Raw genomic sequence first — 17875 nt, forward strand, 5'->3', positions numbered from 1 at the left:
CACTAGCCAGTGACCAGCGTGGCACCAGGTGGGTACCAGGCGATGTCGGGTGCAAACAGGGAGGAAGGTGTAGCTTGTCTCTGCAGCCACGTGGTCCCTGAAGGTCGACGACGTCCAGGAGTCGGTTCACGAGCTGTCCCACGCAGGCTCTCGCTGTCGGCGGTGTCGGCGACTTGATCGAAGCAAACAAGCCTTGGCAAAAGCAATTGTTGTGGAAAACGAAGTAAGCTGATGGTTCTGACCAGCAAGGTCAGAGGGATTGCTCCTTTGGAGAGGAGCAAGGGCCAGTCTGGAGCAACCAGACCAGCGGTGTAGTTCTTGAAGTTCGTCGCCAAGATGGCCACTAGCCAGCGGGCCAGCAACCGGTTAGGCGCGTCGAGTGGCAAAATGCAGAAGGGCCCCACGCAGATCGTGGAGATGCTGGAGGGCTCACCTTTGGTGCAGATGCTGCTCGAGGGTTGGGCTTCTCAGATCCCAAAGCACAACTTGGAGGGAGCCTCGGTTGTTGCGCTTGCAGCTTGTCGTAGTCTTTCCAAGATGGCTGGCTCCACGTGTCTCGGTGCCTCCACGGGTCTCTCTTTTTCAGGGACTGTGGATCGGGCGGTGAGAGGTCTGGAGGTCCAGGTCTTGTCAGTCTCTGGGCTCGGGCTCCGGCGGGAGGCGGCGGCAAAGCAGACGTTGATTCGCTGGATGGTGCTTGCGTTAGCAAGGTGGTCACTCCCTGACCACAGGGGAGATTGGCTTCAGTCCTCTGTGCGGCAGAGCGTCGAAGTTCCCGTCTTCTTCTTGTAGTTAAGTTGATTCCAGGATGTCTAAAGTCTTAGGACACAGCTCCTACCTTTATTCGGATTCTAGGGGCCGGACTACCTGCTAGGTCCCTCCCTAAGGGTGGGACCAGGAAGGGGGGTGGTTACACCCCCAATCCTTTGTCCAGCTCGCCCCAGGCCCGGGACTGGTGTGCCCCAGGACCGGATTGAACTGGCATATGCACCGAGGCTCCTTGTGAGCCTCAGGCATGTCTGGTTTCTTCCAAGCCCTACCTGACCAATACACAAAATCCTGTCTGGGGTGGTGCATGCACCTCCCCTGGCAGGAAACCCTTTGTCCACACCTCCCAAGCTGGAAGGACTCCCAGCAGCAGGAGGGCAGACTTGTGTCTGTGGTGGCAGCATCCATTTTGTGGAGCTGAGGCTATGTCTGATTTTACCCGGGTTTCAGGTACTGTACATGTCGTGTCCCTCTAGAAGGGTGGAATGCTAACCCCGTCGCCAGAATTGGCGAGGGGTTAGTATTCCAATTCGTATGACACCTTACTCGACATGTTTTGATAAAGCCAAACCAAAGTTAGCATTTAACCGCGAGGTTCATAATGCACTTAAGAGTATATGGTATGACGATATCTGGAAACAGTAGAAGGAAGTTGTTCCGACCACTGCAGACAGGCTCAGCTCATGCCAGAGCATCATCTCACATGGAACCAAGCACTCTGCCTTCAGGATTGTTAAGGCCTGCCATAGGAGTGACTTATAGGTTAACATGTGTCCCATTTAAGGTTAGGTATAGGTATACTACACCTAAGTAAGAGGTGGTTACACCAACTTACCCCAGCTGAGTGATCAGCCAGTTGTGTCACATTTGTTAGGCCAGGCCAGGGGTGGCACAATACATGCTTCAGCCCCTGGTAGGCCTTAGATACACCAATGCCCTGGGTACCTAGTGTACACTGGTACAGGGGCTCACAGGGTGATCCACTTCCAATTGGTTATGCACCTAGGGTGCATAGTGTAAATTTAGTAGAGAGAACAGCAGGCTGGGGGTCTGATTGGCAGGCCCACAGCCTCAATATGTCAAAAACCAGTGAAGCAAAAAGCAAAAATTTGGGGTGACCATAGGATAGCAGACCCTACTCTCCTACACGAGGGCTGAATCATGTCGACCTTTTTACGGACATATTAGGTGCGGGAGATTCATAACAAGTCGCCCTACGCACGGAACTATTTTTAGAGAATCTCGAATCCAGACTCATTAAAACTCTTAATCTGGCTATACGAGCTTTTTAACCATCCCCTTTTTTCCCACTTGTAACTCACTGCACAAAACCCCTCTATCACTGATCACTACTGCGCTAACCAGGGGTACACCTCCGGGTGGAGGAAGCATAAAAACAAACCCTATGATGATGCTGTTACGTTTTTAAGAGTAAGGCGGAGAATCAAGATATACCGCCACCCCAACCTCTGTACGTGAATAAGGGTTTTTTATCGGTATACTATACGAAAAGTTTAAAAAAACCTGGTTACTCAGGACAAGTGATGCATTCCCCATTTGATTTTTTGATGTACAAAAGTAGCCAAATTAGGGGAGAGAGCACAGTTGCTGGGGTCCTGATCAGCAGGATCTCAGCAGACTACAGTCAAAACACACTGACACTAGACAAAAAGTGGGGGTAGCCATGAAAGCAGATCCTACTTTCCTACACCCGGTGTCACATCACCTGTTGTTCGAGCTATAGTTACGCCTCTGCTATGTTGCAGTATTATCCTGTAGCCTTCCTGCCACAGGGAGAGGGCACTCCTCTGTCACAATGCTAACTGCTTGACCACAGTGACAGAGCTCCGGAAGAGGCCCAGGCTGACAGTGACTACTTATTACCTGTAATCCAGCTACTGTCACTAACAAACACAGTGCATTCCTGCTTTCAGTGCCCCTCCCATCCAGGGACAGATTTAGCACTGGTGGCGTCCGGTGAGAAAATGTTTGTTCGCACCCCCCCACATCCATGGTGGAGGTAGTGACCACCTCTGCTAGATTCCCTCACCACCAACTTTTAACAGTGCCCCTCAAGTCTCCATAACCACTCTCTTTCAGAGAGCATTTAATTAGTTATATAGCACCACTCATAGGTAGGGTGTCAGAGCACTCTGCATCACACACACATTACAATCAGCGCATAGGCAATGTTACGTAAGCCAGAGGACTAAAAGGTGTAGGAGGGACATGTCATCCAATCTAGTAGGCAATATAGTTTAAGAGTGCTTGGTGTGGAGAAGCACAAACTCAGAATTGAAACGGAACACCATAGTTGGGGTCCCCTTTAATAATAAGAATCAATTTCTACCCAAATTAACCACATTAATCTATGCTCTAATCTATACTTTGCAGTGTGCATGCAGTTCTTTGAAGACAATTAATAATTCAATGTTCTATATTAGGATTTGAATTTATAAACTGCAAGTAACAAAAGGATGTCTCTTAGAAAAGCAGTAACCTGCTGGCCTATATACAATATATGCACTTTGTGATCTGCATGGTGCACGTTCTTTGCAGCAGGCATATTAATACTCGGTGCTATTTTATGATCACTTAAAACCTCAACTAGACAAAACTCCGATCTCTCTCCAGAAAGAACATTAATCACCAGAGTTATCTTGACGACATTTTTATTGTTGCCTGGAAATTACTGGAAGCAAGGAACACGGCAGCAGGTGCTTTTCAAACCAAAATAAACGTGCAAACACAGATCCCCATGAAGTCAGCACCTGGTGCGATCGCCCCGCCCGAGAGCCGGCCCTGCTCCCACCACTCCCTCTGGCGACGAGCCTATCCTAGCTCTTTTAATTCTTCCTCTTCCTCATGGCTAAAGGGCAGACCTAAATCCTAAACAGACCCCAGCAGCACCAAGCTTGTGTATGCCACAGATGGCTTCCAGACCAAAAGACACTAACTGCATTCCAACCTCTTACCCGTTAGGACAAGCATTGGCATAGCCAATAGGTCTCGCCTTTGGGACCTAATAAGTGTTTAACCAGAGCTATTAGCTTTGCCAATGTCTTTAAGCTATGTTGTTGAGCATTGTGTGGCTGCTCTGCAGCATGTTGAAAAGTTATAATAAAAAAGCGATATAAGCATTTTTGTTAACTCACATATAACCAAGAAGACATATGAACAACTGAACAACCCTACTAAAAAATGAATAAACATAAAAAATGTTTTCTAGCTTTTTTGTCCTTGTAATGCTAACAATTTCTTCCTGTCTGTTCTAATGCTTGTTTGTTATACCTTTATTTTGTTATTGAGGGTGTGGGGACATAAACAACGGGAGGCTGAATTACAACACGAGCAGCGGACAGACACTGCAGGAGAATCAATAGATGCGAGATTCCGAGGGCAGACTGAGGTTGTGCTGAGGTGGTGGTGTGCTGGTGCGGAGGTGATGCTCAGATGATGCTGAATGATAATCAGGTGGTGCTGAGTAATGCTGAGGTGGTGGTGTGCTGGTGCGGAGGTGATGCTCAGATGATGCTGAATGATACTGACGTGGTGCTGTGCTGATGCTGAGATGGTGCTGTGCTGATGTTGAGGTGGTGCTGTGCTGATCCTACAATGGTGATACAATGGTGCTGAGGTGGTGCTGCACTGGTGAGGAGGTGGTGCGGTGCTGATACTGAGATGGTGCTGTGGTGGTGCTGTGCTGATGCTGAGGCGGCGCTGTGCTGATCCTGAGGTGGTGCTGCACTGGTGCTGAGGTAGTGCGGAGAGATACTGAGGTGGTGCTGCGCTGAGGTGGTGCTGCACTGGTGCTGAGGTGGTGCTGCACTAGTGCTGAGGTGGTGCTGAGTGATACTGAGGTGGTGCTGCACTGATGCGGAGGTGGTGCTGCACTGATGCGGAGGTGGTGCTGCACTGATGCGGAGGTGGTGCTGCACTGATGCGGAGGTGGTGCTGCACTGATGCGGAGGTGGTGCTCAGGTGGTACTGAAAGATGTTAAATTGGTTCTGCGCTGTTGCTAAGGTGATGCTGCTCTAGTGCTGAGGTGGTGCTGCGCTAATGTTGCAGTGGTGCTGCACTAATGCAGTAAAGGTGCTGTGTTGCTGCTGAGGTTGTGCTCCACTGGTGCTGTGGTTGGGCTGCTCGGATGCTGAGGAGATGCTGAGGTGGTGCCGAGGTGGTGCTGAATGATGCTGTGCTGGTGCCGCGCTGATGCTGAGATGGTGCTTTTCTGCACTGAGGCTGAGGTAGTGCTGCACTGGTAGTGAGGTGGTGCTGTGCTGAGGTGGTGCGCTGGTGCTGAGGTGGTGCTGCGCTGGGGATGAGGTGGTCTTGAGGTGGTGGTAGTGATTTGGTGGTGCTCAGGTGCTGCTGAAGTGGTGCTGAGTGACACCGACAGGTACCGCACTGATACTGAGGTGGCGTTGCACTGTCTACTTTCAGGATATAATGTTAATTAACCTCACATTACATGCTGCGTTTGGAGAGCACGAGGAGGCATCCCTTCATATTGGTTTTATTTCACCAATGATTGAAACATAAAATAAAGCATCAAAAGTTGAAAGTGCACAACTTAAAGCTGCTTCCATTTTCATAAAACGGAGCAATAACAGCATGCTTATCTTTTTAATCATATCCAAAAATCATGCTGTCTAAAGCTGATTGTAAATAAGTTGATCCTACTGTCGGACATCTTCTTAAACTACACTTCCATTAAGTAAGCAAAGGATTTTGCGGCTGTGGGTTGAAAATATTTCAGCCAAGAAAGCAAAATTTGTGGCCCAAATCCTCAAAATTAACGATTTTTTTTGCAATGGGCAAAAAATGTGCCTGCACACAAAAATACTGAAGCCCTATGCTCTGTCACTGCTGGAGACCTCTGCTGTCACAGTCTATAAAGTTGCATAGTCTCCAGCAGCACAGCGCTTGGAACCGGCAGGTGTCAGATGCCAAAGACAGTAGAATACAATAAGACACCATCTCTTTTTGGCATCAGACAACCTGTGCGCACAGGGCGGCAGGAGCAGGGGCATGGGGGTGGCAGAGAAGGTTGAGGGTATATATAAAAGAAATTAGGAGACATGGGGGAGGTTAGGGGTTAATAGGAGACAAGAGCACGTCGAAGGATAGGAGAGCAGTGGGGGAGGCAGGAGAGCCTTTCAAGGCCATGGAGAGTCTGCAGGGGGCACACATTTGTGAGGTGGGCTGCAGGCTAAACGCACAGAAGGGGGCTCTGTGCATTTCAAAGGCAGGGAACAGAGTAATTTAACACCTCTGATGCCTGCTGGCCTGTTGCTCACCCTCCCTTTACTGGCATAGCTGGATCACAGAGCTAGTAAAGGGAGGGTGAATGCCAAAGTTGTTTTTAAAAAAAACATATTTTGAGGGCACTTTTGTAAACATCGCTGTATTTTTAGAAAAGTGCAAATTTCACTATTTTTTCTGCATATCACGAAATCCTCTGCTGTCCAAGTAAGTATATTATTTAAGGTTTGGACATTTAAGCTAATGAAACCAAAAATGTTTTGGATGAAACACAACAAAGCCTCTGGTTGAAAATGCAATTGTGAAACCAAAGACAGTGGAAATCAAGATAAAGGATTTGATTTGCAGCCCTCAGCAGAGCGTGTTTGGAAAGTCAAACAAGCTGAGTTAAAAGACAAAGTAGTGCGCCAAAACTAACATATAGCGCAGATAGTGAAATGCTCCACGTAACAGGGCCAGTCTCCAGGGTGTGACCATAACAGCAAAAGGAGGGATAAATGTAAACTATTCACCAATAAAAACAAAGGAATTTCTAAAGGAGTATGAAGGAATAAATGACGGATGGACGGACTGAAAGCCCATACAGTAGATACAGCATGTCTCAACCTACAGAGCATGCGCTGCCTAGACCAGACCTTCAAAAGGGCTGTGGGGGAAAAAAGAGAAAGCAGGAAGCTGAGAGACATAGACTACATAGAATTGTTAAATCTGGAAAAGAAAGTTTAAGACAAAAAAAAGTAAGAAATGGGAGTTGGGAACAAGGAACAGCCGATAGAAGGACAGAGTGAAGCAAAATAATTTGAGCGGTACTGAAGACAAAAGTAGCACAACTGTAAGGCACTCAAGAAAGATGTATATTTGAAACGAGTGGGAAAGAGAAGAAAGTGGGGCATCAAACAAAGAGGTGGGCTGAAAAACGAGTATAAGAGGAGATAGCAGTAAATACAAGTGAATAAAGGATACGAGAGAACAGGGGAGCAAGGATTTGAGGACAAAGAGGTGGATAATGTCAACAGAGTAGAACGGAAGCTGGTTAATGAACCAGTGAATGAGAGCTGGACATGGAAAAGATGAGGAATGAATATAAAATGGGCAAAAGAGAAAGCATGAATAAGAATGACAAAGGAAAAGGAGGACTGCAAATTATAAGTGAAGAGTATAGAGGAGAAAATCTGAGATGGACAGTGAAGGATAGAAAAAAGACAGATCAGGAGGATAAACAGGCAAAGGACAACAAACTAGAAACAAAGAGAAAGGAACAAAGTGATAAAAGAGCAACAGGAAAATAAATGAAGTACAGAAGAGAACAGCGGACAGAGGAGGAATGTAGATGTTAATTAGGAGGAGCTAAAAGGCCCTTTTTCTCAGAGAAGAAGGTCCAATCGAATAACAAGTTCTTCCTGCGTCCCTTTAGAGGTGGGTGAGTCAACAAATGAACAGAAAGAACTGAGCCAGAGCTGAGCCAGGGTCTGACTTGGCCTACAGCTGAGTTATGAAAATATTTAGCAAATAAAAGATGCACCAAACATCATGTAAAAATTATGATAAAGTTTCCTCAAAAGGTAAAACAAAATAAGTGAATTTCTTTAACATTCAGAACTGATTGTTTTGCTGCCATTGAGGGGTATAGATTACAGCCTCAGAGCCTGCCGTAGTGAGCTCTACCGGCCATTAAAGGCCCGCTCCAGCGTTAAAGGCCCGAGCCGGTACCTTTGCTGAGTCAACAATGCCGTAAGTAACTAAGAGGCAAGTCAGTTGTTATGTGTTACGTATATGTGGCCTAGATTCTTAATATAAATGAGGCAACAAAACACAAGAGGTTTTTGTAGAACGCACATCCTCAACTCAAGGTGCTCTCATATGTTGCAATGAAGAAAAAGTGTTGAAATAAAATGTTTTCCTAGGATCACAGAATATGGTCAAGTTGGGGAGCTGGTATTGCATCTAGGTTTTCTATTTTCCTATTGCGCAAGTAGGCCATTAGATACAAATCTATTTCTTTCTCCTTTTTTACAGTAAATGTTAATGGTTTGGCTTTGATTCTTCACCACAAGGAACAGGGGAACCCTACTCACAACGGAACCAGGGTATTAGTTATATATGAGAAAACAGTGGTTGCAGTGGATAATACGAGAAAATGATTTAAGCAATGAATATGCACAATCGCAATAGGTGTGTAAAGGACCTGATAATGTCAGAGGCCAAAAATAAAATTTCTACACAGTATATTCGATATAGTATTTTATAAAAAACAGCAAATAGTATATACACTTCTTTAAGTCAAAAGCGCAAAACTTTATGCATGGTGTCCCCAAGTGAAAGTTGTAACCAAAAAGTGACTGTACATGGTGAAATATTTTATAAAAGGTTTCCATAAGTTTATAAAGAACGACCATTCAAATACATTTTTTCACAGTCTACGTATACAATGATACAGGCTGGGTGATGGTCTGTTCTATATACCGGTCGACAGCGTTGCAACCCTTCTGTGAATGTAGGGTCTCTTCAGGACTAACGATGTAGGGACATCTAAAATTAAATTGATAGGGGTTAGCAAAAGGCCCACGTACCGGCACAGATGCAAGAAACTATAGCAAAGGACTTCAATAGAAGGTAGTTACCTGGATTGTTAAAAAGGCGCAGCCTTAGTGAACGTGAAGTGCCTCAGTGGAAAGTGAAGGAAAGAACTCACGTGAGGACCCAGCCGGGTTCTTCAATGGTGTGTTCGAAAGGAGGAAGCAATGGTATATCAGTAGCGCTGCGTGAATGTGTGATGGCTAATTGCTGATTTATTAGATGCAGTCATAGTGGTACCTGAAGTATAAAAATGAAGGTTACCTCACGGTGTGGAAGGACGTCTCTTAAGGGTAAAGGTAGGCAGGGGGGCTCTTCAAATATATTGCTACAGCTGTAGCGAACTGCTTCTCATTAAGGAGCTGGGATCGATTTTTGCCATATATTCAGAGGTACTCGGTGTAGTAGTACTGCGAATGGGTAGCTGCAAAAAGTAAGGGGTAGTATCAGGTATGAATAGTGGAGGGGAGGGGAGGTGAAGTGGCACTAGCGCACAGTGCGTGCAGGTACTTACTTAAGAAAAAGGCGGGCGGACGAGTCTCCGCGGGTGGCGCTGCTGCTGCCTGGATCCGCTGCCGTCTGAGCGTGCGAATGAGCTCCTGGTACGATAACCCCGAGCGAAAGCTGTGCACTGAGTTATAACCAGTGATTCCCGCCTTTTCGGCCTGCCGAACCGCAGGTAGTAGGGTAGAGCGCTGATAGAACGTGCGATCCGGTGATCGGTAAGCTGATGGAATGAAAACTGAAAACAGACTCGCTCCTTTGCAGAGGTGTTCAATTTTGAGTGGGGATGCAATATTTGCAAATTGTGAAAAGGGAGTCAACGTAAACGGATAAACAAATAATGATGCCGGTCTGAATTATGTGATATAACGCCAGCCTGTAAATACAATACGACAGAACATCGTGTGATTGCGTGAAGCAAGGGTTTCACAACTCCACCGGAGAGGTGTGTAGTGAATGTATATACGGCGCTTACTCACACCCTGTTGGGTCCGGACATTAGGTGTTGAGCATTTGTTCATGGTAAAACGACATGTGACAGAATAGTGTTTACATTGTAGGATATCGACATGTTTCGCATTGTACATAATTTAGATCTGCTATAAACCTTATATCTGTCATATACCCCCGTTTGGAAAATTTGATTCTTGGCGCATGAAGTTAGTGCAAGGGTAGCATCATGAAAGTTTGGTCCGCTTTGGGCTCGAGACGTAAAGTGAGCCTGAAGAAGAGCCACAGCCAGGCTTGCTTATCTCCACATACATCCAGATCCTAATTGGTTAGAAATCCCTCTTCTCTGAGCTGTATTGAAACTGGGCACAGAGGGGGTTGGAAGGCAGCAGCAGGAGGGAGTCATGACTGAAAGGAACAGGGAGAATGGAATGAGATAGAGTAGGAGAGCAACGAGGGACCTGAATTAAGAGGTGGAGGAACTGACAGGCTACAATGTAAAGAAAAGAGGATGTAGTGACGTTGGATATCAATCAGTAGCAGCTTTGGGTGACAGCGGCTATTCTTGGCTTGCTCGTTGGTACCCCCTGTGCCACTCTCCTACTCTCAGAGGCTATGAAGGCAGCAGCAGGAACAAAAAGTAAATAGAACTATAGTAGTGCTGTTTACTTTCAGGTGTTCACACTCTTGGTCCTTGTACTAGCTCTGATGTAACAAACAGGAAGCTTTTGTGAACCTAAGAGTGGGATATCGATGGGGTTGTCAATAGTGTCATCAGTGTTTAAGGAGTATATGATGTAACTTTTGCTACCCCTTGCACTGAATTAAACTCCACAGAAGCAGTAAGTGTGGGTCTAAAGGAAGAAGGGTTCCAAATTGAGAACCGACGGTCTAGAGCAAAAGATAACATTTGTGAATTGAGAAGCTGGCTGGAATTAGAGGTGGGAGCCTAAAGTGAGGCAGCCTCAGTTGGGAGAAGTGGGGTTAAAGATTGAGAAAGGGATTGGATTAAGAAAGTGTCTGGATTCAAAGTCAAAGCCTAGAGTAAAAAAAGAGGCTTGGAGGAAGGGGTGATAGAGAAAGCGAGAGCTAAACATTTTCTCCTGGGCGTTTCTGACCACGAAGCCAGACAGATGACTCTGGCAGGTCAATTAATTGTTTAAAATAATGCAAATAACAACACTAAAGAAATCTCACTGGCTTGCATTTTGTCCCAACCAGTAGCAGTGTGAAGCATATGGTGGATCCAGTCACTCAATTAAAACATTGCATCTACAAATACACTAAAGAACAGATCAATGATAAGTTTACCACCAATATGGTATGCTTGAAAAAGTGTGGAAGCCAGTGGAAATAATCCAAGCTATCCAGCTGACAGAACTGCTTGTCTCGTGTACAACCCTGTTGTCAATGACACTCTCGAGGCAAAAATACACCTTTCCATCCCGTGTATTTGATGCGGTCAACTACAAGGAACTATTTTGCATTTTCTGGCCTATAGCAGTAATTCTTATGTTAATGTGAAGGAATTGTAAGTTGGAAACAAAAAATTCAGTTGGTATCCTTAGCTTGATTCATGCGAGTTGTAAATGAAACAAATAGAATAATGTGTGGACAATTGGCGGCCTAAACTGAAGCCCTGACAAAAGGAGCATGCATTATAAGCAAAAAAGACAAAGTGATTTGATAGAGTCTAGCATATAGCTTCATTTTGTAGAAGAAAAAACATTTTGAAAACTTCTCATTAAAATTTTGATTTTTTTTGTTTATAAATTAAATAAAATATTTCATTATTTGTGTATCTGTTTGATGTATACTTGTTTCTGTATTTTTGTGTAGTGTTTTGAAGTTCAAATATTAGAAATTGCTTTGGGTGCAGTCCTCAGCTTACAACAGTCATTCAGTAGGGGTTCACAAGAGTCAAAAGGTTAAGAATGCCTGGCCTAGTTTTCACCTGAGAATGGAACTTAAATGAATGAGTGCTTCTTTTACAAACAGACTGACGATGCACATCGACACTGCATCACCGGCTAAACTATTTCATGAAGACTTCAATGCACACAACCAAGCACAGAAGTCTTCAAAGAGTTTGCAGAGAAAGCATCCTCAACACCAATAGGTATCTGCTGTACTGTGATCACCAAAATTGGCCTGTTAATCCTTGGCTTCCTCGCATTAAGCTAGTAAATCTATCATTCCAAAGAGACATCCCATGGAAACTCCAACATGCCATCATTATTCTCAGTGTTGCCTTAGGCTACTCAAGAAACCCTAAGAAACACTGAGATATTTGTGAATGATAGCCTAATGTGAGGTCTATCTCAATACAAGAGATGCCTGAAAGTGTACTGACCACTTAGCTCCAACCTCCCTTGAGCAAAAACATTCAGCCCTATACTAGCCGCAGACCCCAACCTCATGAATATCAAAGTGGAAATTTTGACCATTTGGGTTTAGAATGAGGCTGGGTTCCCATTTTTCATGACCTCTTAGACACTTTGAACATTTTCAAAAAGGAGAATCCAATCTTGCATTTTGGTGGAGTTCTGGGTGTCTTATGTGAATAGCTCAAATTATTGCTATAATGTCTGGAATATCTCACCCAACAGGAGGTAAATTGGTCCACCTACTTATTTGAAACTTCACACATCCCCAGTAAAGGATGACAATGATTGCCCATCTCTCCAAAGCTGCCCAATGACTAAATTTCACCCCAAACAGAAATCCCTAGAAACTCTAAGCAGGGAATCCACATTTGTGGTGATTGTAAGGAAATGACTCTTTTTACATGATCACTCCCAAAGTTTTGGACTAAGGCTGCTGGTTTTTCGACTTTGAGAGTGCACTAAGGCCTGCTAACCAGACCTCAGTGCCAGTGTTCTAACCCCTTACCAAATGTATGCTCCATTGGCTACCCCAATTGGCATAAGCTGACTTACTTATAGTCCCTAGTGTATGGTACCACAAGTACCCAGGGCATGTAAGACAGCTGCAGCACCGGTTGTGCCACCCTGTGTGTGACCAAGTACAAAATGGCTCCCAGCTTGCCACTGCAGCCTAGAAGAGCAGTTTTAAACTGTTAGTTCGACTTTGCCATTTAAACCAATGGCAAAGACCCCACTTCCCTCAACAATATATGCAAGTCTCATCTAAGGAAAGCCTATACAGCCCTCAGGCAGGAAGCTGTGCATTACTAAGCAGGGCATATACTTTATATATGTCCTTACAGCAAAACTTCCAAATTGTTGTTTTTTGCAGTAGAAAAGTTAGTTGCCCCTTTGGCTAACACAGGGCTACAGGCTGAATACTATGCCTGGCTAACATCTGAAGGCTACTACTAAAATTGGAATTTTAAGGCACCAAATTAAGCATGGCATTGAACCAGATTTGATGCCAAAGTCTAACTTAATATAACTTTTATGGAAAAGTAACTTTTAGAAAGTTGCCCCTCTGTATCCCCGGTTTGTACAATGGCCTCATATTGGTTGCTGGCCACCAGACATTCTTCTGCCCTCCTGGGGAGTAGTGTGAACAATTCCCAGGCTCAAGAACTATAGTGGCCTCCTGCAGAGAGAGGTGTTACCTCACCCTTGCAGGAAGACACTTAGGGTGTTGGGCCAAAAGGAGAGCTTCAAAGGTGAGGCCGCCTTTGTTGAACAAATGGCAATCACACTCCTGCAGGGTTGCTTCTTTGTTCAGGTAGACAGACTGGCGGAGGAACAGAGAGGGGAGACCAACGTCCAAACCAGTTTTCCCGTGGGTGTGTAGCCCACACATAGCCACATCTCTAGGGTGGGCTTCCAAGCTCCTAACATCCAAGGAAGTGTTCAGGCATCTTGGGAGTGAGCAGAATAGAGCACTCTGGGATTGTTAGATACCACACATAGCCAAGAGATCGTCACAGGGTGGGAGGGATCCTGGTTGCCCATTGGCCAGTGAACGCATGATCCCCCCAGGGCACTTTCTGGGCATGAATATGGTGGCCCCGACACCCTGAACCTTAGATCACGCTAGAACTGGAGAATGGGCCAAAAAAGGACTGCCCTGCTGACCACTAGACCTGGCAAGAGAGGATGCATCATCTGCTGGACTGTACCCGATGCACCTTGGGCTGGCAAAGAGAGGACAGTGCCTGTGGCTCCTGGCTCAAGGGAAAGTTACTCCAGAGCACCAGACCAAAGAAAAGACTCCAAGACTGACCCCCTGAAACCAGCACCAGGGCCATCAAAGCTCAAGAAGCCCCAATTGGTAAGTTGGTAGCCACATTCCTGGAATCATCACCTACCAGCACTGGGCACCCCAAGAGACCGATCCTCAATGGCCAAAAGTTGCACCCGTGTCCGCTGGACCCAGAGTGTCGTGTGAGTCCAGGATGGTAACCTCCAAGGGACACCAGCCTCCACTAAAGGATACCGTAGGGCCCACTGTGTATAAAGACTAGTAGCCCAGCAGCAGCTGAACTTCAACTGGATTAAATAGGATTACGAGGGACTTCGATCTCTCCGACTAAAGTTGCCCCACCTCATCCGTGGACCGAGGAATAACTGCAAACAAATCTCCGTCGACCGCACAGCACCCAACGCATCTCCAGAATCCTGTATCACCAGCATCAGGCATACTCCATTATAGTCTATGGCGGTTCTGATCAGGGCCAGACTGGCCGTAACAGGCACCTGGCGTTTACCCGGTGGGCCGCTAGGGTGGGGGCTGGTTTTGGGCCCCTGGGGGCCGTTTTTGTTACTGGGTGCCGGCAGTATCGGCCCCCTGTAACAAAATCCTGACCTTCTCCTTGATGGATTTTGTCACCCCAATCGAGCTGGAGTAGTCAAACACAATTCTTTCAAACTTTCTAAAACTTTACAGTTACCAATGTTTACTTGCACTTTGGACTAAAACATTTAGATTTACATTTTACTTTGAAATCTATATTTCAGGAACCCTCCAGTTGATTTTGCTCATCTTGGTGTACAAACATTCAAGAAAATATCACCTATTTTTAGGCCTCGCCTAGGGTTGCAGCGCGCATGCGGTGCTCGCTCTGCGAGACATATTGTGGTAGAGGAGATTTCAGAAGGGGACTTGAAGCCCCGCCTATCATTTTCATTGGCTGGCGTCATCATTTATGGTAGACAGTGGCCTCCGATTGAAAATGAGCCTTCTTTGTTATCGCCCTGTCTCCTTCTGGGACGGCCCATCCGGACTGACTCGTGTGTTTGACAGCTGTCGTGAGGGTATTTCTTATCTAAAGGAGGAGTGTAAGTGTGACATGAGGGTATTTGTTATCTAAAGGAGGGGTGTAAGTGTGAACACATCTGTTTCACTCGTCTCTGTTCAAGGCAGCCGCGTGTTTAGTTTTGCATCGCGATGCAAATATAAACAAGCGGCTGCCTTACCGCAATGGCGAGCGCTTGTGTTTATTAGAGAGCGATTGCATGCGTGTTGTTTAAGAACTTTCCGTTTGACCGATGTGCGAGCCTCATTTAACTTCTCTAGTGGATAGCTGCATGCGTGTTGTTTAAGAACTTTCAGTTTAAACGGCGTGCGAGAGAGTGTATTTCAATACCGAATACCTTTATTTCGGTGCCTTTGAGAGACCTTAAGCGCCATTGCCCCTATATTCCTAGGGACATTATATTTTGCGATATTCCTTTTTGTTTATTAGAGAGCGATTGTTCAATGCCCCATCTACGGACAAACCCGGTCCATCTAGCTGTTTATAGGACAATAGAGGCTCGGTTTCAAGAAGTGGAAGCGCAAGAATGGATAGCCCCGTGACATATCTAGCTGGATGTGGTGACCCACACATCTGGACGGTCTTTTGAATCACAGCGCCGAAACTCAAACCGCGGACGTTCTATCCCGGACGCAGCTTTGACCTAAAGAGACATTCTGTAGGGGTAAGCCTAACTCCGAGGGATTTTTCTGTTTTGACTGGGTCTCATCACCTAAATTCCTCGGTTGTCAATGTATCAATGCCGCAAACCTGTTCATACGATAATGTGTGCGCGTGCATGCCTGCAGGCGTGTGTGTCTGAGTATGCACGTGTGTAGGTATGTAGGAGTGTGTCTGTGTGCTTGTATATGTGCATGCGTGTGTGTGTGTGTGTGTGTGTGATGTATTTCCCCTTGGTATTGCTGTATATGTATGTGCATGCTTCGTTAAGTGCAGGTCTGTGTGCATGTGTGTTTGTATGTATATGCAGGTGCCTGCATGTGTGTGTGCATGAATGTGTGTGTTAATGTTTGCTTGTGTGTTTGCATGTATCTGTGTATGAGGCTTCAGCTGGCTGTGTTCCTGAATGTGGGCATGTCTGTGTATGCGTTTGTTTGTGTATGCGTGTTTCTGTGCCTACAAGTTTGTGTGAGTCTCTCTGTGCACAACAATACAAACAAAATGGGGCCGTTACACACCTAAACGTGTTGTTATACTTTGTTGTCCTCCTTTGTTTTACCTTTGTCTACTTTGTATTTATTGCTACTTGTTCTATGTACGTGCTCTGAAGCTGATGTCTTGGCATATCAGCACTATATACATTGGATACAAGTATTCTATTATTAAAAACAACTAAAACATATTCAATAAGTGAAACAAAACAGCATATGTTGTAAAATGTCAAGTTTTTTATAAGCTGTGTTTTATGCCAGGAAGTAATTTTAATTACTTAAAACTGTGGCAATCAAGATTGGTTAGTGTTTTATTACAAAAAGGACATTTCTCTTTTATAACTATGTTAAAACTACATAAGAACATACACAACGGATTTGTTTATTTTATTACGGTGGCGAGGGCATATCTATTGCATAAGTAAAAAAAATTGGCATTTACAATACCAATAGCTCCAAAACAGACAAATGCGAGACCTATTGCATTTCCAATGCTTGTTATAAATTGCTGTTGGGTTTCTTTTGTTGTGTGACTTTCTTATTTCTTCGTTTGATCTTCTAAATGCTTTACTCTAGTGCCTATGTTTAAGCCATGCTACTCGAAGCCACAGCTACCCAGGGTTGACTGGACGCAAGACAGACCTGGGTCTCAATTATGCCCAAGGTGTGGGAAGCATAATGATTAAGTATGCCACATTTTATGTGGGTGAGAGCTTTTGATTTCCCAGAGTTTGCTCTACTTGAGTTGGCACAAGACCTGCCAGCTCACACGGTGCCACTGTGTGTCACACGATTTTGGCTCTCTTCACACAGTCACCCGGTGAGGAGCCGAACTCACATGGTGGCAGTGCAAATGAGCTGAAAACCACAGTAAACAGTGGATGTCCAGCTCATTTTCAGAAGCAGTAAGCACTCAATGTCCCTTAATAGGTGTGAAAACACCCCAGGACATCGGCGACAGCCTTGATGACCCTTTGTTCTGGGGGGTTTTGGGAGGGGGTGGGGGATTGGTGAGGGGCAGAGTGCCTGTTAGATAGCTATAGCACCAGGCACCGCCCCTCCAAGGCCCCCCTCTCTCCTCACACAATGAAGTTATTTTGTAAGTTGGCAGTTATGTGGCATGGTAGTGGTTCTGATAAGCCTAGACTTTTATCTGTGGTGTGCTGCAGTTGTAGCCACCTGGGTTCACCACCTCCTGCAAAAGCTCGGTTCGTTTTGAGCTTGATGTACAGAAAGGACATTACGCTAAGCCAAATCCAGGAATCTGGCTAGAGCTTTTAGTGGCTCCCCTATCTCTAGTACATCCATTTCGACAGCCTGTCATTGGCATGTTGTGAGTTTGTGTTCTCAAATTACTTAAATACCGTTGTACATGATTGATACATGGAGCATTCGTTTAATTTTACGGCTTTCATTCTGCGTAAAGCTGCCTCCTACCCACGCCGGTGCTCTTCGTGAAGCTCCTGCCGGTCTCCGGAGAGCGGCCGCCTCTGCCGGCTTTTCTTCAAGAACCCCAGCACCTCTCTGACCTCTGCCTCGAAAGAGGCCACGACCGGGTTTTTCTTATCGATGGCGCCGTAGAAAGAGGCTGGTAGGGGCTCCATAATTGGACGCGCACCTCCTATATGTGCACGGGATCTACCGAGCTCTCCAGCCATGCTGCTGCCTTGTAGCTTATGTACCTGTTGTCTCTAGGAGACTGTCTCCGTGGTAACAACGCAACTTGACGCTGGATGAAAATAGAAAACAGACTACACTTTTATTGCCATTACCATTTATAGGTTGCATATTGGGGTTTCCTTTGCAACTAGAGCTTGTGGGCGTGCTTCGCGATCATGCTTTAGAAATCTTCGTGTTGGTTGACACATTTCTTCTGGTAAAATACATATGCATATTTACATATGTGTCAACTTTCCTGGTACTTTTTTT

The 17875-nt window shown here is 45.5% G+C and overlaps 1 protein-coding gene across 1 annotated transcript in view; it reads right to left on the bottom strand.

Moving 5' to 3' along the window:
• Positions 1–17604, bottom strand: part of CFAP54 (cilia and flagella associated protein 54) — a 2172274-nt gene extending 2154670 nt beyond the window's left edge. The window contains exon 1 of the mRNA XM_085653834.1: positions 17384–17604. Coding sequence (XP_085509960.1) covers positions 17384–17604 — 221 coding nt within the window. The remainder of the gene's footprint in view (positions 1–17383) is intronic.
• Between the last annotated feature and the right edge of the window lie 271 nt (positions 17605–17875).

The sequence above is a fragment of the Triturus cristatus genome, chromosome 4_1, assembly GCF_964204655.1.
Source record: "Triturus cristatus chromosome 4_1, aTriCri1.1, whole genome shotgun sequence".
In the NCBI taxonomy this organism is placed as follows: domain Eukaryota; kingdom Metazoa; phylum Chordata; class Amphibia; order Caudata; family Salamandridae; genus Triturus; species Triturus cristatus.